At 41.5% G+C, this 20,995-nt stretch overlaps 3 protein-coding genes across 5 annotated transcripts; 1 reads left to right on the top strand and 2 right to left on the bottom strand.

Annotated features, from left to right (window-relative positions):
• Positions 1-204: 204 nt before the first annotated feature.
• Positions 205-5,817, top strand: lias (lipoic acid synthetase). Its single transcript, XM_015954147.3, has 11 exons — positions 205-355; positions 698-870; positions 1,381-1,474; positions 1,657-1,737; positions 1,841-1,997; positions 2,098-2,155; positions 2,229-2,357; positions 4,674-4,819; positions 4,891-4,961; positions 5,037-5,148; positions 5,423-5,817. Exons 1-11 carry the CDS (start codon positions 272-274, stop codon positions 5,482-5,484), a joined length of 1,167 nt encoding a protein of 388 aa, XP_015809633.1. The 5' UTR covers positions 205-271; the 3' UTR covers positions 5,485-5,817.
• Positions 5,818-5,936: 119 nt separating this feature from the next.
• Positions 5,937-10,675, bottom strand: ugdh (UDP-glucose 6-dehydrogenase). Its single transcript, XM_015954146.3, has 12 exons — positions 10,443-10,675; positions 9,566-9,727; positions 9,031-9,132; positions 8,728-8,928; positions 8,462-8,659; positions 7,973-8,120; positions 7,656-7,750; positions 7,447-7,577; positions 7,092-7,231; positions 6,443-6,534; positions 6,251-6,361; positions 5,937-6,176 (listed from the first exon to the last, which is right to left on the bottom strand). The coding sequence occupies exons 2-12, from the start codon at positions 9,725-9,727 to the stop codon at positions 6,066-6,068; spliced, it is 1,491 nt and encodes a 496-aa protein (XP_015809632.1). The 5' UTR covers positions 10,443-10,675; the 3' UTR covers positions 5,937-6,065.
• Positions 10,676-11,010: 335 nt separating this feature from the next.
• On the bottom strand, positions 11,011-17,108 carry map9 (microtubule-associated protein 9). 3 transcript variants are annotated; one of them, XM_015954143.3, is made up of 13 exons: positions 16,809-17,108; positions 16,607-16,691; positions 15,891-16,376; positions 15,636-15,808; positions 15,455-15,548; positions 15,323-15,375; positions 15,199-15,248; positions 14,971-15,124; positions 12,540-12,626; positions 12,302-12,466; positions 12,060-12,205; positions 11,567-11,702; positions 11,011-11,428 (listed from the first exon to the last, which is right to left on the bottom strand). In XM_015954143.3, exons 1-13 carry the CDS (start codon positions 16,878-16,880, stop codon positions 11,309-11,311), a joined length of 1,821 nt encoding a protein of 606 aa, XP_015809629.3. In that variant the 5' UTR covers positions 16,881-17,108; the 3' UTR covers positions 11,011-11,308. The 3 variants fall into 3 exon arrangements, with proteins under 3 accessions (XP_015809629.3, XP_015809630.3, XP_015809631.3); XM_015954144.3 differs by having other exon boundaries at positions 12,302-12,463; XM_015954145.3 differs by having other exon boundaries at positions 15,891-16,280.
• Between the last annotated feature and the right edge of the window lie 3,887 nt (positions 17,109-20,995).

Here is a 20,995-nt window from a genome sequence, read left to right as displayed (position 1 = left end):
CGTGTAATATCTCACAGAGTATTTTAAGGGGCCAAGAGTGGTAATCCATCGTCTTGGACGTAAAACCCCACTAAAATATGAAACAATTTACACATTTAGAATGTGTTTATGAGATAAATAAATAATAATTAATGGAAAATCAGTAAATGGAAAATAATTCGTAAATTTTCGCGTTTTCCAATTTTGTTCTCAGGCCTTGAATGCAGCACGAGACCAAAAAAGCTGATTACCGAGTTCGGTTACCAATGACAGCTGCTTGCTAACTAAAGTCATGGCGTTGTTTAAACAGTGTTGCTGTTTGACGGGTCGGTTTTCCACAAACCGGCTGGGGTTGAGTCCCAGATACATCCCACGTGTGAGTAATTCACCTGGTTGATTAACTATCTTACAGAAACGCGTTATTTCAGGATTACAACTCCAGCTCGTTTGTTGTGTCACTGTAGCTCATTCACATAGATGATTTAGAACATCATGACAGTAAAACGGATCCGTCCTTCCATCCATCCATCCATTGTCTGAGCCCGTCTGACAATCTGGTGCCTGGTGCCTATCTCCAGCGGTCAATGGGCAATCAGGCGGGTACACCCTGGACAGAGAGCCAGTCCATCGCAGGGCCAAAGAGACACACAGGACAAACAATAGTAAAACGGATCTTTAAAATAAAAACAGAACTAATCATTATTGTTTGTGCATGTAGGTTTACACCAGCGGTGTGACAAGTGCGGCCCAGTGCTCTCCGGATCGGAAAAACAAGAAGGAGTTCCTGGGAGAAGATGGGCCCGACCTGCAGGACTTCATATCAGGAGATCTGTCTGAGAAAAGCAAGTGGGTTGAATACAGAGGCAACCTGAAGAGACAGAAAGGAGAAAGGTGAATTTAAATCAGGTTAAAAGACTAGAAAATACTGTGTCACCTTCCATGCTTTCAGTATTATTCATCCTACCAGGAGCCTGGCACCAGGCTAATTGAGCTCACTTTTAAGGTTTAATCGCTGAGGATTTAAAATCAGTCCATTCTTTGAGCACACGTGAAAATTAGGATCTAGTGTTTTTTATTTAGTCCTGCTTTGTCTTCATGAACAGAGGAAAGTTTATTTCTTAATTTGATCATTTTCCAGGTTTGCATTCAAACTAGTTAATTCACACATACCACTTAAAGTTGTTTTTAATTTTGGAGCAGTGGAACTAGATATATAATTTATTTGGAAATTAAAGGCACCATATGTGAAGCTAACACTCAGATATATGGCATATTTACTGTTGTTATTAATCTGCACAGCCTGCAGCAACAAATCTACTCATTTAATCACTGTTTTCTGTTTACTCAGTTAAAACGTATTTGCATATTTTTGGTGAGTGAAGTGATGGGTTTTATTGTCAGGCTGAGACTTCCTCCATGGCTGAAGACCGAGATCCCCATAGGGAAGAACTACAACCGGCTGAAGAACACCCTAAGAGACCTGAACCTGCACACGGTGAGTTCAAGGGTTCCTAAAACGAATGCAGAAGCAACATGCTGATGCAGATCAATCTGATTTACAGTAATTGTAATTATCTTTTAGCGCAATGTCTAACAAATACCAGAAGGTCATGTTTGCGCTTAAAAATCCAAAGTGTCTTTACAGCAGGTATATATTTTTGAGTGTGTGTTTTTCAGGTGTGTGAGGAGGCCAGGTGTCCGAACATTGGGGAGTGTTGGGGAGGTGGAGAGTATGCTACAGCTACAGCCACCATCATGGTGAGTCTGACACTCTGGGTGGTGACTTTATCCGATGTTAACACATTTCAGCATCAGTTTTTTTTTCTACTCACAAAGATGGGCTCTCTGTTTTTGTATGTAGTTGATGGGTGACACGTGCACCCGTGGGTGTCGGTTCTGCTCAGTGAAGACGGCTCGCCAGCCGCCTCCTCTGGACCCAGATGAACCGTACAACACAGCCAAGGCCATCGCTGCCTGGGGGCTGGACTACGTGGTTCTGACGTCTGTGGACAGAGACGGTAAAAAACCCTCTCCTGTCTTCTTCATGAGTTTATTATGAAGTATTAAATTCTTACATATTCACAGCTAAATTCATCAGTTTGTTGTTTTTATTGACAGATATTTCTGATGGAGGAGCTGAACACTTTGCTAAGACTGTAGCTAACCTGAAAGAAAGGTAAACTCCTGCTATGGACATTACAGATCTTTGTATTTTGACAAGTTTTCACAAAACTCATTATTTTATTCAGAAACTCCCACATCCTCGTTGAATGTCTGACCCCTGACTTCCGCGGTGACCTGGCCGCGGTGGAGAAAATCGCCCTATCAGGGCTGGACGTGTACGCTCACAACGTGGAGACGGTGCGTGAGCTGCAAAGGTAGTCATTTAGCTTTAAATATTGGCAGTTCTAGGGGTGGGGCCACAGGGGCATTGGCCCCTGCTGAAATCTGGTGGGCCCCCTGAAGTGCCAGCCTCTCACTCAATGCGTTTACATGCACATCTAGGTCAATCTAGGTCAGTCTAAAGTAAAATTGGGAGCTTTTATCCTACTTTACATGTATGTTAGAAAATTAACATCTCAAATCAAGTTCATTCCACTCCGTTACAGTAGGTAGCAACGTGCCCTGTTATGACGGCATTCTTCTGGTTAGCTTGTAGCAACAAAAAATGGTAAACAAATGCTGGCATAACTTATTCGGTACATACTGTACTGCTTGATGGTGTTACATTGTGGTGATGCTTCTGCGGTCTCGTCACCTCTGGAGGTTACTGGCATCAGCTCAACCGTGCGATTTACTTGCAGATGAAGTTGGTTACCTACATTATCTGCGTTCTTCGGCACAATTACAACCAGTTCACTTTCAGCAAGACTAACGTGTTTACATACTTTTTTTTAAAAATGACATCAGTCCATGTAGAGCAGGGGTGTCAAACTCAAACTCACACGGGACCGAAATGAAACTCTGGGACAGAGTCGAGGGCCAAACTTAATATTTTTTGAAAAAGTGACGGCAAATTTGCACATTTTCTTTATCAACATAAATGCAATTTTGAACCTTTAAATTTGGAAACAAACTTATTTCTGCATTAACACTGAATGTGGAATAACCAAATTACACACAAGCAAGTCAGTTTTAAATAAAAGGCATCAGTGGTATTCATTACTTGTGGTATAATCAGCATTTTTAAAATCTATTCAGGATTTATGTTTTCTTGTTTATTCATTTTTCTTATTTTTATTCTCCTTTTTTCTCCTGTAATAAGTGTCATCGCTGCGGTGACGTCTAGCTTTCCCCACTGAGGAACAATAAAGGGATTTTCTATTCTGTTCATCTATCTGCAGCCTTTCCACTTCCTGTTTACTGTAGGTTAAATATTTTCTCACGGGCCAACAACAAAATAAAAATATCATTTTATCTTAAATGAAAATGCAACATCTCACCTGTTAACTTTCATGTTTTGGAGCAGAAAAAGAGCATAAAACCAACATATTTAAAGCTCAGTTTGCTCCACTGGTTTACTGTGATGCTCACCTGTTCCAGCCAGATACCTGCATCATGGGGTTGATCTGAGCTGAGGAGGAGACTCCTGTTGTTTTGTTCATCTTCATCATAATAATGACAACATTAGATGACAACAGGTGCTCACATAGGTTTGTGCTGATGAACATGTCTGAGCAGCTTGACCACGTTGTTGTGTGTCGGGGAGGAAACACAACGACAGCAACCACAGAGTCATGCTGGTTTGAGCGTGCCGCTGCTCGCTGGAGTTATATCAGCTCTGTCTGGATGTTAGTTGGAAAACTTTCTCTTTCAGTCGTGAACACATTACTGAGCGGCTAGAATCTCCGTTTCTGGGCTTCAACGTCAGAAAATAGCTGAGTGAGAGGAGTGTAGTTTGTCCGAGACAGCGGAGCTGCACACCAGCAGCAGGGGCTGGAAAAAACACAAAGGAGGGGGCGCGTCGGCTCCGCGCTAATGCCGCAAAGCATCATGGGAGTTGAAGTCTTTGCGGTAAAATCGGCCAGCGGGCCAGTTTTAATATATTTTTGATATTTATCTCGTGGGCCACATAAAAATGCTCCGCGGACCGCATCTGGCCCGCGGGCCTTGTGTCTGACATATGTGATGTAGAGCAATAGTTCAGTTTTCTGATGTGCATGTAAACGCACCGACTCTTCTGTCCTTTGGACAGTGATGTTTACAAGTGGATGCAAATCCAAGTCCAAACACTAGTGATGTTAATGAGCCAAATAGGAATTTCCAATGTGAAATCTTGTGTAAGGACTTTGGAGTAAAACTTGTCTGTCCCCCCCCCCCCCTTGATGGCCCCCCACTCAGAAAAATCCTAGATTTGCCTCTGATTTTATCCAGCTGCAGCTTTCTTTAGACGCCTTAACCGATACACATCTGCTAAAATGTGAACAAATGAGGTTACAAATCAGACTCCTCTGATCAGAAGAAAATCTGCGATCTTTGGTTTTGCTTTCATGTTTCTGTAACCAAGTGGATTTGTGTGGATTATAGATAATAAATTATCCAGACATGTTTTTCTGTACTGTTAAATAAATGTTGAGAGCTTTTAGTCACAGACGCGACTGTAGCACAGTCTGACCCAGCAGGTGTTGTGAAGCGTGATGTTTGTTCTTCCTTTTGAACCCCTGGAGCTGATGTTGAGTGTGATCTGGTTCCAGGTATGTTCGTGACCCCAGGGCAAACTTCGACCAGTCTCTGAGCATCCTCAGACACGCTAAAAGGGTCAAACCCAACGTGCTCACCAAGACATCCATCATGTTAGGACTGGGAGAGTCCAACCAACAGATACTCAACACTCTGACTGGTATGTATACACACACAAACACACATTTCAGTGTAAATTGGCAGAGCTCTAACAGCTTGTTGATGTCACAGAGCTGCGGGAGGCGGGAGTCGACTGTCTGACCCTGGGTCAGTACATGCAGCCCACGAAGCGCCACCTGAAGGTAGATTCGTTCACACTTGCTACAGAAACAATCGTCTGGAGAAACTGAACAATGACCACGTGTGATTGGGTTTAGGTGGAGGAATATGTGACTCCTGAAAGGTTTGCCCACTGGGAGAAAGTAGGGCGTGAGATGGGTTTCGTCTACACAGCCAGTGGGCCGTTGGTCCGATCCTCCTACAAAGCAGGTCAGCAGCTTTGAGCCGGGATCCATTTCTACTTCAGATTAGATTCGTGAGACAGATGTTTGAAGTTTTACTTTTAATGTCTTTTGAGCGTCAGGCAGGTCTAGGTTAGACTTCAGTGCTGTAGGTGATAAAAATTTAATAATCCAATTATTATGTGAGGTGTTCAAGAAATGGAGAAATGGAATGAGTTGTTCTAAAATCCTAAAAAAATATATAGAAAATAAGAAAGATCTGCATGTCCATGATCCTGGTACCTGTTCTTGTTCGGCTACAGGTGAATTCTTCCTGAAGAATCTACTGCAGAAGAGAAAATCTGAAGTCACTGCAGCAGAATAAGCAGCTGCTCATTTATTTGACCCCTAATCTGTCTAGTAGATGAAAACTACATTCATATCAGTTTAGGAACACTTAGTTTCCAGCTGTGGCTGCAGGATGAAAGGAAACAAGCAGAAGTAACCCTTAAATCTGCGAGTCCAACTTCAGTACTACTTGCTGTCATTTTCCACCAGAATCCCTCCAGAGCTCCTGAATCCCACCTGGACTGGAGGCTGCTAGTCAGCGACGATTTAGGATAGAAGTTTTCTTCTCTAAAGGACGGGCTTTTCATTTTGTACTGTTAAATCTCTAAGATGTATATTTGTATTTAAACATTAAAAGTCTTCACCTGTATTTGGTGTTTTTGTCCTCCGACTTCAGCAAAAATGAAAAGAAACATCCGTTTATGGCGCTGGTCTTTAAACAGCTTTAGACGCAGGAGACCAACATACTGCAGGGATGATTTACAACAATAGCTTTTAAAAAATTTAATGAAAACTTGTCAACAATTAAGAACAATACTGGAACAGAGAAAAGTTCACATCTGTAAGGTATGGACAACATAATTTCTGCTGAAATAAAAAGACTGAGGGGAATGTGTTTTAGATATTTGCTACGTTGGTTGGAGGTTCGCTGGCAGTGATGAGAGGACAAACGGCCGCCGGCGTGTAGGGGATTCGAGTCGTCGTCACCTTCTTTCCAATTGTCTCGATCTGCAGTCGGAGAGAAGGAGTTAGTGTCTGTCTTTCATGCTTTGTATGTACAATGTGCAGCTTTGTGCGCTCACGCAGAAGCCGATGCACTGCAGCTGAGCATGGAGGTGATCCAACACTCTGCGACCATCAAATATGAAGGCAGGCTTCAACATCATCTTGTAAATGTTCTCATAGTCCAGCTCCTGTGGTGGGATTAGAGGATCAGGAGTGGTTAAAGTTCTGCTCTGTTCTGTAGATTATGAAAGGCTAAATATGACCATGACCTTAAACATGTCCCACTCGGTGCAGATGACCAAAGCGTGTGCGCTCTGGCAGGCCTCATAAGGGTCGGAGGCCACGGTCACCAGCTCAGACACTAAAAAGGATCGACAGACAATGAATCAGGTCGTCAAATATCCCAGGGCTCTAAGTATACGTAATGTAGCTTCCGCTAACTTAGGAAAAAAGCTGTTCTTTAATCTCTAAAGAGTTTAATAACAGCCGCCATGATCGCTCATATTTCTTTTTCTGAGGAGCTTACTGCAGATCATTTCTCTTTAGCTACTCTTCAAACATTTTTAAAACTGCTCATGGTGTTGGAATCTAGAAGGGCTTTCTTCTCATTGGCCTTACCAGGCTCATGGCATTGTAAGTTCAAATTCTCTAAAGTCTATAAACGAAGAATCCCTGATCAAATCTCATCAGCCGGATGTGATCCTCCAGCTCTGATCATTATTTAAAAGGTTCTTCAGATGTGTGAATATTTACAGACTCTGTTAAAGTCTTACCCAGGGACTTCATGTTTTCTACAAGGATCAGGAAGTTAAAAACTTCAAACAAAACCAGAGCTGATAACGGGGTCACCAGAGTTCAAAGCTGTTAAACTGATCAGGGCTGCAGCATGACTACACACACACACACACACACACACACCTCTTTTGGGGTTGTCCTCGGAGATGCTAGGCTGAGAGAGGTCGTGAATGATTTGCTCCTTAAGGACTTTGGGGTCATAAATGAACAGCTTGGCTCCTTCATCCATCAGGTACTTGGAGATGTAGATACTAGACGACTCTCTGCAGTTACCAAACACACAAGCGTCACCTCTGACCGGGGTGAAAGTTCACTGCTAAATAATTTGGAGAACTTCCAGATAGAGCAAAAGGATCAGCAGTGACTCAGCATGTTCAGCATGAACAGCCACAGTCCTGTTGTCTACGCTCTTTATTCCAACAGTATTTGGTTTATATTGAATTTCACCAGAGCTGAGAGGAACTAAAAGGAGACCAACCTTGTGTCACCAGTGTCTTTTTTGAAGGAGAAGCCCAGCAGAGCGATCTTTTTGCCCGTGACGGTGTTGAAAAGACAGTCGATAATTCTACAGGCGAAGCGTCGCCTCTGGTACTCGTTCATGTCGATGACCTGGGAAGAACCAGGTCCACCAGATCAGAAGGAGATTTGTGGACATCTGATAGGTGTGCTGTGGCATGTAGTTATCACCTGCTGCCAGTAGGACGCCACCTCTGGCAGGTTGAGGGCCTCACACAAATACACCAGATTGAGAACATCCTTCTGGAAACAGCTCCCACCGAAACCTGTCCAAGGAGTGGGGCAACACTCAGATCTGTTCAACCGTGCTAGAGTTAGCTTTTCTCATAGTTCTGGTGTGTTCTGCTCAGGTGGACGTGAACTACTGTCTTGAACTTTTCTGATGGGGATGCAAATGTTTGCTGCGGTTGTTCAAAGGAACAAATGACTGTGTGTGTTTTTAAACACTTGAGAATATTAGTATCCTGTCTCATGGTCCCAGTACTTACCAACACTGGCTTTGAGGAACTTGTTGCCTATTCTCTGGTCCATGCCGATCGCCTTGGCAACCTCCTCCACGTCAGCGCCGGTGGCCTCGCACAGAGCGCTGATGCTGTTGATGCTGCTGATTCGCTGTGCCAGGAAGGCGTTAGCTGCCTGCACACACAAGAATATCTCTACTTAACATTTGTGTTTGTTTATCGCCATGTAGTGATCGTCCAGTTTTAATGGATTTCAAACATTTGTACCATCTTTCTCTGATGTCATTAGTATTTTCTGGAAGGACACAAAATGTTTCATAAATAGACTTCACACCCAAAGTTGTTTAGTGTTGTTAGACAAGATTAACAATAAAACAGCAAGAGCTTTTATATCAGATGAGTTTCACTCGTATACAGTTGGTTTATTCTGCATACATGTTTTTAAACTTTAATTCATGAAGAATATGAAAGGTTAAGGTTCTGTTATCAGCATTTGAATTGAAAGATTTGTGTTACCAGTTTGGAGAGCTCTGATGACCATGTGTTGGTGGTGATTATTCTTGTTTTGGGAACCCAGTGTTCGTATACAGCACTCAGCGCTCTGATCGCCCTTTGACCTTCAGCAGTTTCGTCTCCACCAATCAGGACACGATCTGGCTCCTTCAGATCTCGCACCGCTGTTCCCTCAGCAAGGAACTCTGGGTTGGACAGCACCTAAAGCAGACATATTATTTTATAATTAACAGAAACACGACAGATCTGGGATACGTACCAGCACACACCTGCAGGTCAAGGCTGGGTTTGGTGTTAGCGTCAAATATCCGTCTGATGCTCTCAGCAGCTCTCACTGGCACCGTACTCTTCTCGGTCACAATCTTATAGCCATCAGACACCTCTACGATCCGCCGAGCACAGGCCTCGATAAACTTCAGGTCAGCCGCACGGCCCTTCCCCACCCCGTACGTCTTCGTTGGGGTGTTCACCTGTGACACGGGCGCAGTCATGACATGACAAGATGCAATCCAACCATCCAAATGGCAGAAAACACGAGATGCGGTCTGTGAAAACCAAACTGAAAAGCTTACAGAGATGAAGACGAGGTCGGCCTCCCGGATGGCTGAGTCGATGTCTGTAGAAAAGAACAAATTCTTTCCTCGGCATGACTCAACCACCTCTTTCAATCCAGGCTGGGGGAAAAAGGGAGGAGGTGGGAAACATCATCGGTGAATGTTCAGGGGAGAAATGAAAGTCAAGCCCTAACTGACCAGCATTAGTCACAGTGATGCAGTTCTTGGTTAGAGCTGACGTAAGAGAACTTGCACAGTCTGGAACTAATTTAAGTTTCATCTGGTCCACGAGAGAGCATGACTGAAATGTCTCTGACTGTTCAACAGTTCCTGAGTGTAACTCGTGAAACCCTCCAGAGACCTGAGGCGTGGCTTTTAAACAACAAAACCGGACTTATGAATCAAACGATCACTGGTCTGAATATTCCAGAGCCACGTCTCATGTCTGGTCATGTCAAAGGTCATGAGAGCTCCTTGTTAAAGTCTTACCAGACGTTATCATTTATCCTGATCTTACCTTTAGCACACAGAAGTATTAATGCTGATATGATACCTCATATATGGGCAGAGTTTCAGAGTTCCAGGCTTTAATACGAGACTCGTTGATGTCCACCACTGTCACCGTGATCTCTGGACACATGTGAGCGATTACACTGCATGTTGGGCCACCGACGTACCCCGCTCCAATGCAACAAATCCTTTTAATCTGAAACATCTGGAAAACAGTGAAGTAAACAAAAAAGAGCTTGTATCAGCCCCTGTTCTGTGCTTAAGTAACAACTAATCACAGCTGTAATTAAAGAAAAGCATGGTGATTTCTGTAGTTACAAAAATATTAACAGATTTGTGTAAATATAATTTTTTTAGCTCTGATGTTGATGTTGGATGTTTTCTAAACAACGTAAAACCAGCTTTTCAGTTGGATTTTAAACATTATGGTGGATTAAATTCAATTTAAGTATATAAAAATCAAATTAATCCGTTATAGTCAAACTAATGTGTTGCACTTCTGGTTTACAAGTCTTTTTTTATAACCCTCTAAAACTGTAATATCACGTGTTATTACAGTTTAAAAGTTCTACTTTTACAACGAAAATCCCACAAACATTTCAGTTTGACTTTAAGGACCTGATCAAAGTAAGTCTATAAATCATTGCTCGATCTGATCGCTGCACTGGTTTTGTCCCATCCGTACCGTTACAGCAGCATAGCCACGTCCTACACTAACGACAAAAGAGTCCTTCATCCAGCCTGGACCATCGCTGCTCTCACACACACACACACACACACACACACACACACACACACACACACACACACACACACACACACACACACACACTGAACTAAACACACAAAATGATTCATAAGCGGAAACCAACGGTACATGAATGGACTCCGCTAACAGAGGTTAGCTAAACTAACGTTACCTTTGCCAGCTCGACAGTTTGTGAACTTCAAGAAGGAGCAGATTTTTTTTCCTCTTTCAGACGAGTCTCCGAACCGAACCGACGTCAGTAACGGGCCTCCGGTTCGATACCGGGTGATAAAAGTGTCTTAGCCCGGGGTGAAGAGGTTTTGGTCGGATAAAGTCAGTCTGCTGGATCTCCTCTGGGAACTTTGTAAGCCGCAGTCTGAATTTAAGGGTCGGCGACGTATGTCTGTGGGTGGGCACGCGCAGCGAACGCACATTATTTTTCCGGTGGCGGCCCTTTCAAAATAAAATAATGTAAACATCAACATTGATCGATTATTTTTGTTTTTACTTATAGTATCCAGGCACAACGACTTTATGATTTCCTAGGAAATTTTTATTCAGGTATAACATGTTTCTAATCATTGGATACATTCGAGTATGTGACAGCCTGATGCAGGACATTCTCCCCATTTCCTCCTTCCGCTGCTTTGCTTTATTAACACATTATTTCTCTAAGCACTTTTTGATCATAACACAGATAAAAGATGGGTACCTTAAAAACAACTGAACACAAAATGGCATTTATGTGTTTGAGTTGTAAATATTTATTTATTTTCAGTGTTGAAACTTGAGGTGTCACACTGATGAATCATAAATAACACCAACCACATTTATTGAACAAATACATCATGTCAAGTTGTAAATAACATTTCATATAGCATTTAAAACTGCTAAACAGTTCATTAAAGCTGCTGGTTTTAAAAGTTGGCAAAAAAACAACAACAACCTCTCTCTCTTTATTAAACAAATTTCAGAAAAAGAAAAAACTTTAAATGTAAAACACTAATGTTCTGGTGGTTCTATGTTACAAATTTACTGTTATTTTTTAAACGGAACAGTTTTATTCGGGGGGCTCCATGGCGGGGGAGGACTGTCCTGGATTATTTCTCGTACTCGTCTTTCTTCTCTTGTTCTCTTCTGCTCAAGATCCTTTCTTTTCTGTTGAAAAACAAATAAATTAATGAATAATGTTGCAGTTCAATTAAAGTTACATTGATTATTAACATCATGCGTCACAAACATTGTCCGTAAAATAGCTTTGGAGAGGAAATAATAAGTAAACACAGTTTTTCTTACCAGCCAGTTTTCATACATTTCCAAAGCCATTTTTTCCTTTTCCTCATTCATGTACTGCTCCTCTTCTACTTTCGTTTGGATTTCTTTGCGTTCCTTCTTGAGTTTTTCATGGAAAACACCTTTCTTCCTTTCACACCTTAATCAGGTTTAAAAGACAGATAAAACACAGCTTCGAGGCGAGAGTTATCTCATTACTGGGGTGTTCAGTGAAGAGATAGGGGCGGTGAAACATGAAAATCCAGCTGTGACCACCATGGAAACAGAATCATATAAGAGGGAGAAGAAACATCTGCAGCCACATCATGTGGTTTTCATGTGCAAACATTTAAAAAGGAGGCATTGATAATTCTGAAAAATAAATGTTATTCTGATAAGTAAATTAGAGATTTTAAAAATGTTTTCTGTTCATCATTTCCATCTAGAGTTTAAACAAAAGTATTATAATTTCATAACTAATAAATATGAGCTGAAGATGATAAAGATTTGCACCCACCAGTCAGAAAAGGCCAGTTTACTCTCCATCTTCCTTTCTTCCTTCTTTTCTTGTTTCTGCAGCAGGAGCTTATTTTCAGCATCTTTCTGTTGTCTGTACTTTTCTCTCAGCAGGTGATCCTGCTCCTGCTTCCATTTCTCAAACACCTTCATCGTCACCACAGAAGTGCAGATGAGCATCATATTAATGCACAGTCGTTCACGTCAGCCTCCAGATGAATCCACATCTGATAAACACTTCACCTGTTTGGCAGACTGTCTTTTTTCTTCTTTGTCTTCCGTAGCTTTTTGTTCTTTTCTAATCCTCCTGCTCATTTCATTTGCTTTGGCTCTGAGGTTTTCTGCCTTCTTCTCCTCCCAAGCTTTGAAGGAGGCAACAGCACTTTCCCTTTTAGCCTCCTGCTCCTGCTTGTTAACAGAGAGAGGGTTAGCAGCATTCATTTGGTTTATTATAACCTCAGAGACGATAAACTGTAATCACCATTTTCTCCTTTTCTTTTAAAAGTTTCTCCTTCTTCTTTAGCTGGACGTTTTGTCTTAATGTTTCTCTTTTTGTTTTAAGCCATTCCTGTTAAAACACAAGCAGGATTTTAGCTGGAGTTATAGCGTTAACACGCAGACATAAATACACGGACTTTGTCTTAATGCTGTGAACATATAATGAGTCATGCCTTCTAACGATTTGCAACTCTTCCTTTAGATGTAATTGCATTAAGAAGGGTATTACTGTTACATCTATGTAATAAACTCATTTTAAGTTGTACTGGCAACACAATAACATCAATGCAATACTCGGTATGTGTGCAATACCGGATTTACATAGCATGTCTGTGTCCCTTACAGTGGAACCCAAACTTTCTTTTTTTTTCTCGAAGTTTTTAGCGGTCGAAGGTTACAATACTAGCTCAGTGCTCATGTGTATAAACATGTACCTTTGTTATTTTTCTTCAAATTTATCTCTTAAGTATTTGTGTTGCTGTAACAAGTGAATTTCCCCACTGTGGGATGAATAAAGTATTATTTTCTATTCTATTATAAGACACTGTTCTACTTCTGTTGAACATCATAATTACATGTTCTCACTAGGTTTTAACTGAGATCAGGTGAGAAACAACCCTTTTCCTGTTCCCCTCCTTTGTCTCCAAACAGCTGGTTCAGGTTTGCAGTGATGACTGAACTGGAGAGCAAACTTGTGAACTTAATCACCATTACGCCCTCTTGAATTACAAACTGGAAACTGCATCACATGTTATGTCTATAGCTGCTTCTGCTAAATCTGAAATGTTCTTAAAGGTATGGGACATTCATCTAATGAATACATTTGCAGTATCTGCCTTGTAAGTCATAGTCAGGAGGGAATAAATCCTCAGCTGTGCTCGCTTCAGGAACTAGCAAAATGCCTCATCAGAGGAGAGCTGAACACGGCAGGACTTGGAGTCTTGTTTCCTGATATTTGGAGATCTCGCCTCAGATTGGCTAACAGCACCAAGACTCACTGGGTCAGTTTGTCCTGTGACGTTGATGTTTTATCTCAACAAATAACACAGGCCTGAAGGAGTTCTGCTGTGTGGTGGAGTTACTAATGCTAACGATTAGCTTCTACAAGCAGAGACGTTCTCTGCTGTTTCCTGGACGCTAAACCAACATCCTTCCTTGTTGTGAGTCAAGATAGACAAGTCCATGAATATTATGTGACAATGTGACGTACAGTGGTGACGGAAAGTATTCAGACCCCTGTCAGTGGGGCAGCAGTAGCTCAAGTGGTTGAGCGGGTTGTAGGACCATGTCATATTTCAGTTTTTCTTTTTTAATAACTCTGCAGAAATTTTTCAATGTTTCACATCTTTAACTTCTGATCCGACAGAGTGTAGATCTCTCGGACTTTACAAAGTAAATAAAGCGACACACTCAAAGGCCAGCAAACCCCAAATACACTCATTTATTTCTAGGCTCTGTCAATAGCATGGCTGTACTTGTACAACAGCTGATGTAGCTAAGGGTTTTATCTATTTTTTGCTGCTGTCAATAGAGTATGAAGCAACAGGTGGAAAACAAAGGTCCCCTCCTAGTAGCTTGAGTTAGTTAGGGAAATATGAACATAAACACTGAAAAATGCTAAAAAAAATTAATAACTGAAATTTGGGAGGAAAATTAATATAACTAACATTAATATGTTAAGATACAATTATGATAAAAATGTATTTTAGAAGATCACCTGGCCCTAACAGTGTCTGATAGAATAAACTCTGGTCCTTGGATAAATCCAGGTGAATACCGCTGATCTAAAGGCTCAGGAACCTTTTGCAGGTGTTATGGATTCATTAGCTAATTCGAATGTGAGACTTTGAGTCTAGAATATTGAACCTTTGCACAATATTCTAAATGTCTGAGATTTCGAATGTGGGTTTTTCATAAGCTGTCAGCCAATTTGTACCACACTTGCTGTTTTATAGTCTTGATGTTGCCGTACATTTCACACATTTAAGCAATTTCAGCCGGAAACAAACTGGCATATTTCCCTAAACCCAACTTATTGCAGAACCAAACAATCATAGAAAAACAACTAGACATACAAAATATGAAATTTACAACAGTTCTCATGAAATACTATAAAGTTTTTTTTAAAGATTTAACTTGATGCCAAACGCTGTTTCTGGCCTTCTCATCAGTTTGGTGAGAACCAGTCTCTGTTTTTCCAAACTTAGGTTGTTCAAAGGGCCTCCTATGACATATATTGATTCTAAATAACTTTTTCACAGACTAATGATTGCCAGTTGCATATTTGAATACAACCGTTACAAAGAAAACTATTTTAAAGAAGGTTAAAATAAAAAAGTTGCTGTCAGGGCTGTAAGGCTGGAACTGTGGCCTAGTAGGCTGCTCTGAAACAGCCATCAACGACTCAGTCTGACCTGGTAAACCGCTGCTCTGAGGGATTCTGCTGCTTGTGGCTGAGATTCTTGTAAGGAGATTTTACGGTCCAGAACTTTGAGATTCCCTAAATAATTTGATTCCATCTTTTTGGAGCCGACACTCTGAGACCTCGCAGTCTTCTTGGAGTGCGAACTGGAAAGACAATGTGATGTTCAGCCAACTTCCTGTTTCAAAGAAGTATCTGTTAGTTTAACCTGCATGCTCACCTGTTATCAGGGTCACAAGAGAGTTGAGTTGAGAGGTCTCTGGAGCATCCCTGAGAAAAATTAATTAATCCCTTTTTAATTATTAATGTAAAAGTCATACTAAAGAATGTACAAATGACCTTACATTAAATTCTTCAAATGATGTAGAATAGTTCTCCTCAGTTTCTTTTCCATCATCTGACGCAGTAAATCACATATCTATATTATTACATTTTACATTAATCTTTGTTAGAATTGAGAGATTATCATGAATTACCTCTGGAGACGGAATCAAATGTGGACTGCAGTTGTGACTGTGTGCTCTGGTATGAAGATTTGTTGAGGACAGGTGAGTTTGTTTGATCTGTCCACTGCCAGCAAATGATACAAGAAACATTGGTGTACTTTCCAATTAAAATCTTTAAATGTAAGCAGTAAAATAAACACATGAATCTTACATTATTGTGGCTGGATGTATCCGTCGAGCAGAGAACTGACACAGAAGAGGTCTGGGGTCGGTTTGGATCCTGAGTTTCAGTTTCTTCAACAGGTTTTTCCGAGGTGTGTGAATTTAATCCAAAGGTCCTCTGCCGAGGTTTGGGTTTGGGAGGCTCCCTCTCTGCCACACACTCTGGAGAACACAGAATAAAAAACCTTGATAAGGATCAGTACAACTTGCTTAATAAACTGACATTTTGTTTAAATGAACAAACCAGCTGAAATATTGTTGTTGAAGGAAGATGTTGATGACTGAGGAGTGTCAGAGGTTTCGGCCACAGCAACAATCTCCTTCTCTTGCCCTGGAGCTTCCACTACACTGCCGTCAGATGGTAGCGGCAAAGTCAGCGAATCATCTGACGTTTGGTACGACCTACTTGAAGTCTTCCTTGTCATTAGAGAATCGGTAGCTTCCTCATTTGTAGATTGTAAATTTTGTTCACTGAGGTTTGTGGAGTGCTTTGAGGATATTGACTCACTACTGAAGGACTCTGATGCCTTGTTTTCATGATGCTCTGAAGCCGTTTGGTTTTGGGAGTCAGAGCCATTCTTTTGAGATTTCAGGAATGAAACTTTCTTGGGTCTGCTATCTTTATCTTCGTCATCTGAAAGATCAAAATTGTTCAACTTGGTTTTATTCTTTGAAGCCTTAAAGGCATCAATCCTCTTTTTTCTTGAATGAAGAAGTTTGTTCAACAATTCTAAAAAACAAAAACATGAAAGAGAAGAAAAGACATTAAACAAAAACATCAAATGAAACGTGCACGTTTTATAACTATGGAGAGTAAAATGGTAAATGGCCTGTATTTGATATAGCGCCTTCTAGAGTTCTTGAAACCCCCCAAGGCGCTTTACAACACAATCAGTCATTGATTCACACACACATTCACACACTGGTGGGGATGAAAGTTCTGGATATTTTGATGATTACCATCCTCAACTTCATTCGTGTCTTTAGAGAATGGTTCTGCTTTTGTTTTGCTTGTCCTGGCGAACACAGCTGCTTGAAGTTCATCCTAAAACAAAACAATTACACTTCAACTGTTTATAACAACCATGCAAACCAGGCTAGTTAGATTTTATTCCTTTCATTTATCTAAATAACTGCGTAGTGAAAAAAGTAAAGACCTCACCTGAAATGTTGTTCTTTTTGTTGTTTTGGGGCTTTTAGAATAAGCGAGTGTCCTGACCTCTTGATCTGTCATAACCGAACTATAAATAAAAGCACGGAGAAATAGATTAGCATGCTAGCTAGTGTCAGCGGACGTAAGTCGGCCTCTAAACCAATTCTTTTGAAAAAAATAAAAATAAAACTTTTCACCCTAACCCTAACCCACACGTACTGACGTTAACTGGAATGTATTTTCACGCTTCTATAAACTATACGCAGCTTAATAACACGGGTTACGTAGCCAGATGCAAGAGTAGCGTAGCCTGCTAAGCTAACGTGGCTGTTACCGGTAACCAGGGAAACGAGCGAGGTTCATTTTTCACAAGGCGCATGCCCAGAATAACGGAAGGGACGGGAGTCAGGGGCCTCATTTATCAAGCTTGCTTACGCACAAAACGGGGTCGGAAAACTGCGTAAGCAACTTTCCACGCAAACTTTGGGATATATGAAAGAACTTAGCGGAAAAATGTGCGCAACTTTAAATTGACTAAGGACCTGGCATACGCACATTTTGGACATGGAGAGCACCTGCAGCGCTGCTGCTGAGAAGGATACAATTATGAAATCCTGCAGCTTTATCAGTTGTACTGCTTTGTTTTCACACAGAACAAGACCCCCCACAATGCAGCTCAAAAATTGAGCCCAACCCGGAAGTACCAAAACTTGCAGTTCCACCCTCATCCGCTGGGGGCTGGTGTCAGAAGTTAGCAAATTCCTCATTGACTCCCATGTTAAAAATACCAATTTCCCAGCAGAAATAAACATGTTTACAGCCTGGTTCCAAAGCATGTTTTTTGTTTAAATGATCTAGTTCACACTCATGACAACTCTGACGGGGGTGAATTTTTTTCTCACTCTTCTGAAGTGTATTAAAAGCCTAAAATTCTGTATAATTAATGAGCATCCGACCCACGTGACCGCCGCCTCAGACCCACGCCTCTTCTCCCCTTCCCGCAGCTCGGCGCATCTCTGTCTGATCGCGGCTTCTGTCTGCTGTGCGGGCTGCCGGCTGGTTCTCCCCTCCCCGCAGCTCGGTGCATCTCTGACTGCTGCGCACGCTGTCGGCTTGTGAAGCTTTCGGAGACCTGTGTTCCACCCGGTTTTACCCAGCCCGGCGTATCTCTGACTCAGAAGCTCTGGTGTGGTGCACATTTAACTCCGGTCGTAGCTAGGTTGCTACCTCCGTTAGCTTAGCTCCCACCTCCGCATTAGCTTTGGGTTAGCTTCAGGTTAGCTTGTAGCTAGTTCGACCGGGTGTTGTCAGTTGATCCCAGCCATAAAGCCCCACCCTCAGCTCCACCTCTCTTCCCTTTTGTGGAATTGTCTGGGCTTGATGGAACCTGTGACACGGTCAAAATGGCGGTGGTGGCCACCTGGGTAAAACTGGGTGGAACACAGAGGTCTCCGAGACCTCCACAAGCCGGCAGCCGCACAGCAGACAAGCGCCGCTGCGATCTGAGATGCGCAGAGCTGCCGCTGGGGAGAACCGGGTGGAAAGGTTTCCATCACAGAGCGCCACAAGCCGGCAGCCCGCGCAGCACACAGAAGCCGCGATCAGACAGAGATGCGCTGAGCTGCGGGGAGGGGAGAACCGGATGGAAAACATCGGTCTCCCGAGAGCTCCACAAGCCGATAGTTGGAACCCAGCTCCACCAACATGTTATATTTCAACCCATTTTCTTAAGTGCAGCATTATGTTAAATGCACTGGGTTTTACCCTATTACATTTAAATTTCATGGTTAAACAGTACATGTTAAAATCTAAGCTCAGCTCGGCAATGACCTAAAATACATAAATATAATTTTACTTACCGAAAAAATGAAGTGGAGACTCCTTGGACGCCCTATTAGTGCAATTAATGCCACAGCAAGTCATTTTGTCCAACAATTGCACAAAAAATATCCAAACAAGAACACACAAACACAGAGACTCAAAATCCAGGAGCAGTTTCCAAGCCAGGCCGAGGCTCTACTGAGGCCTTTCCATGGAGCTAGCTCTGTGGTCAGGTCACGTGGGTCTGATGCTCATTAATTATACAGAATTTTAGGCTTTTAATACACAAACAGAAGAGTGAGAAAAAAAATTCACCCCCTCAGAGTTGTCATGAGTGTAAACTAGATCATTTAAACCAAAAACATGTTTTGGTACCAGGCTGTAAACATGTTTATTTCTGCTGTGAAATTGGTATTTTTAACATGGGAGTCAATGAGGATTTGCTCGCTTCTGACACCAGCCCCCCAGCGGATGAGGGTGGAACTGCAATTTTTGTCACTTCTGTGTTGGCCTCAATTTTTGACCCGCAATGTGGGGGCTTGAATGTGTCTGACAGTGTGTGTCCTGTCACTGTGACCTGATTGATCATGCGCCCAGGCTACTTAGACAAGGAAGATTTCTGTTTGGCTGACTGGTTAGCGTGCGTGACTTTCACCTGGGAGTCTGGGGATTGAATCCCGACTGGACCATTTTTTTATATCCGCCACAGATCTCTCTGAAGAATCCACAACATTGATGGCTTCAGTAACGCTGTGCCACTCCGTGGATTTTCTCTTATTTGTTTTGCAAAAGCACTTCCTTTCATTTCTCCACCTCACCCACAGGTACCTCAACTTCTGCTTCTGTGAAATTGCGCTTCTTTGATCTGCCTTGATCTACGGTCGCCATCGTCAATGGCAGAGCGCTGCAACAGCTGGCTTATGTATATGCATGAGATCCACAAGGCACTTTGCATTGATTATTTATGGCAGTAAGTGGGCGTGGTGAGGGCGGGATGTGACTAAAATGCAGCTGAGAAAAATTCTCGTTAGTCTCCGATTTATGGAGCGGAGATTGCGTGCAGCTGTGCGTCCTCCATGTTTGATAGATCACAAACCTACTTGGCGCAAGTACAGTTTTAGGAAGGATTCTACACAATGTTTGATAAATGAGACCCCTGGTCAGAACATACCCATAATTGACAGACCAAAAATAAACTCCTTTTAAATTGAGAGGCACGTTATATTTTTGCACTGCTTTTGAAAGAATTTTAAAAATGAATAATCCTCAAACAAAAAAAGGTAAACAAGAGAAAACAAATGATAGAAAACAAAGCTTTAACCTAACCTTTTATAGATATTATAGGTGAGAGTTGACTTTCAATCCACCTGAGAAAATATGAAGAATGCAAAACTACAATTCTATGGATTTTAAACATTTTGCATAAAACTGAAACATTTTGGACACAGTTATGCAGATAGAAATGTTAAGACAGAAAAGTGTGGGTTCATAATAAAACAAAGACAAGATATTTAGACTTTGATTTTTATTTGTTTTGTTGTAGGAAAAGTGCGTAGCTCAAGCCCTTTAACTCTTGTTACATTATCATTTGAAGTCTCCTGTCATACTAAATATTCTTACAGATCTCTGAGAAAGTCTGGCCTCCTAATTTATTGTATATGAATGCCAAAGTTTATTGTAATTGTTACAGCTGCTCCCTGCTTTACCACACAAAATACAACTAAAAGTTATATAAGAAGTAAAGACATCTGGTATAAAAACAAGGAGTAGCATATCTGAAAGTACGAAACAGGTCCTAAAACAATACATTGAGGTTTCTGATATTCTGGAAGTAACCCAAAGCCCAGATACAGTTTAATGGTCAATCAAGACACAGATAGATGCTCACAATATATCTTGAGAAGAAAGGAAAATGTTGAAAAGCTATAGAATATTGTTTCAGTAAAAAACTGATACATTGGGACTGAACTTGTGTGTTGAATTATGGTTTTAGATAAATGGGTGCAAGAGACCAACAGGAGACTAACATACAAATCCAGTAAAATCAATGAAAAAATACAGACTTTTGGAAAGAAACCGTTTGCATAAAGGGCTTTAAATATCAAAACTAAAAATCCACATTGGCACAGTTGAAATATAAACCTTTCAATTCAATTAAGTCTGGCACAATACAGGAGTTCTGTTGAATCAGGACATCAGACCCTCCGGAGGGAACAGATGGGCTGATAAAATACAGTTTTTAGTATACATTACAAATTCTTTAAACTACAAAATTATTTACAGTACACAAAAACTCTTCGCCATGTGTCTGAATACTTTTTTTTGAGTTTGTCCTGAAACCTTACCCTGTAATTAACCACAATCTAAACTTTCTA

Source organism: Nothobranchius furzeri, chromosome 7 (genome assembly GCF_043380555.1).
Source record: "Nothobranchius furzeri strain GRZ-AD chromosome 7, NfurGRZ-RIMD1, whole genome shotgun sequence".
Lineage (NCBI taxonomy): Eukaryota > Metazoa > Chordata > Actinopteri > Cyprinodontiformes > Nothobranchiidae > Nothobranchius > Nothobranchius furzeri.
Note: the sequence above shows the minus strand (reverse complement) of the source record. Positions and strands in the feature narration are given on the sequence as shown.

Bases quoted from the DNA above. Each gene is read 5' to 3' on its own strand.
- lias (XM_015954147.3), top strand. From the start codon at position 272: ATGGCGTTGTTTAAACAGTGTTGCTGTTTGACGGGTCGGTTTTCCACA. The intron at 871-1,380 runs GTGAATTTAAAT...TTTTATTGTCAG, and splicing joins AAGAGACAGAAAGGAGAAAG to GCTGAGACTTCCTCCATGGC. The intron at 1,475-1,656 runs GTGAGTTCAAGG...TGTGTTTTTCAG, and splicing joins GAGACCTGAACCTGCACACG to GTGTGTGAGGAGGCCAGGTG.
- ugdh (XM_015954146.3), bottom strand. From the start codon at position 9,727: ATGTTTCAGATTAAAAGGATTTGTTGCATTGGAGCGGGGTACGTCGGT. The intron at 8,121-8,461 runs GTAACACAAATC...TTGTGTGTGCAG, and splicing joins CATCAGAGCTCTCCAAACTG to GCAGCTAACGCCTTCCTGGC. The intron at 6,535-7,091 runs GTGTGTGTGTGT...GATCCTTTTTAG, and splicing joins CGAGGACAACCCCAAAAGAG to TGTCTGAGCTGGTGACCGTG.
- map9 (XM_015954143.3), bottom strand. From the start codon at position 16,880: ATGACAGATCAAGAGGTCAGGACACTCGCTTATTCTAAAAGCCCCAAA. The intron at 15,549-15,635 runs GTAAGATTCATG...ATTTGCTGGCAG, and splicing joins ATACATCCAGCCACAATAAT to TGGACAGATCAAACAAACTC. The intron at 12,627-14,970 runs GTCAGACTGAGT...GTGTTTTAACAG, and splicing joins TCAGAGCAGCGGTTTACCAG to GAATGGCTTAAAACAAAAAG.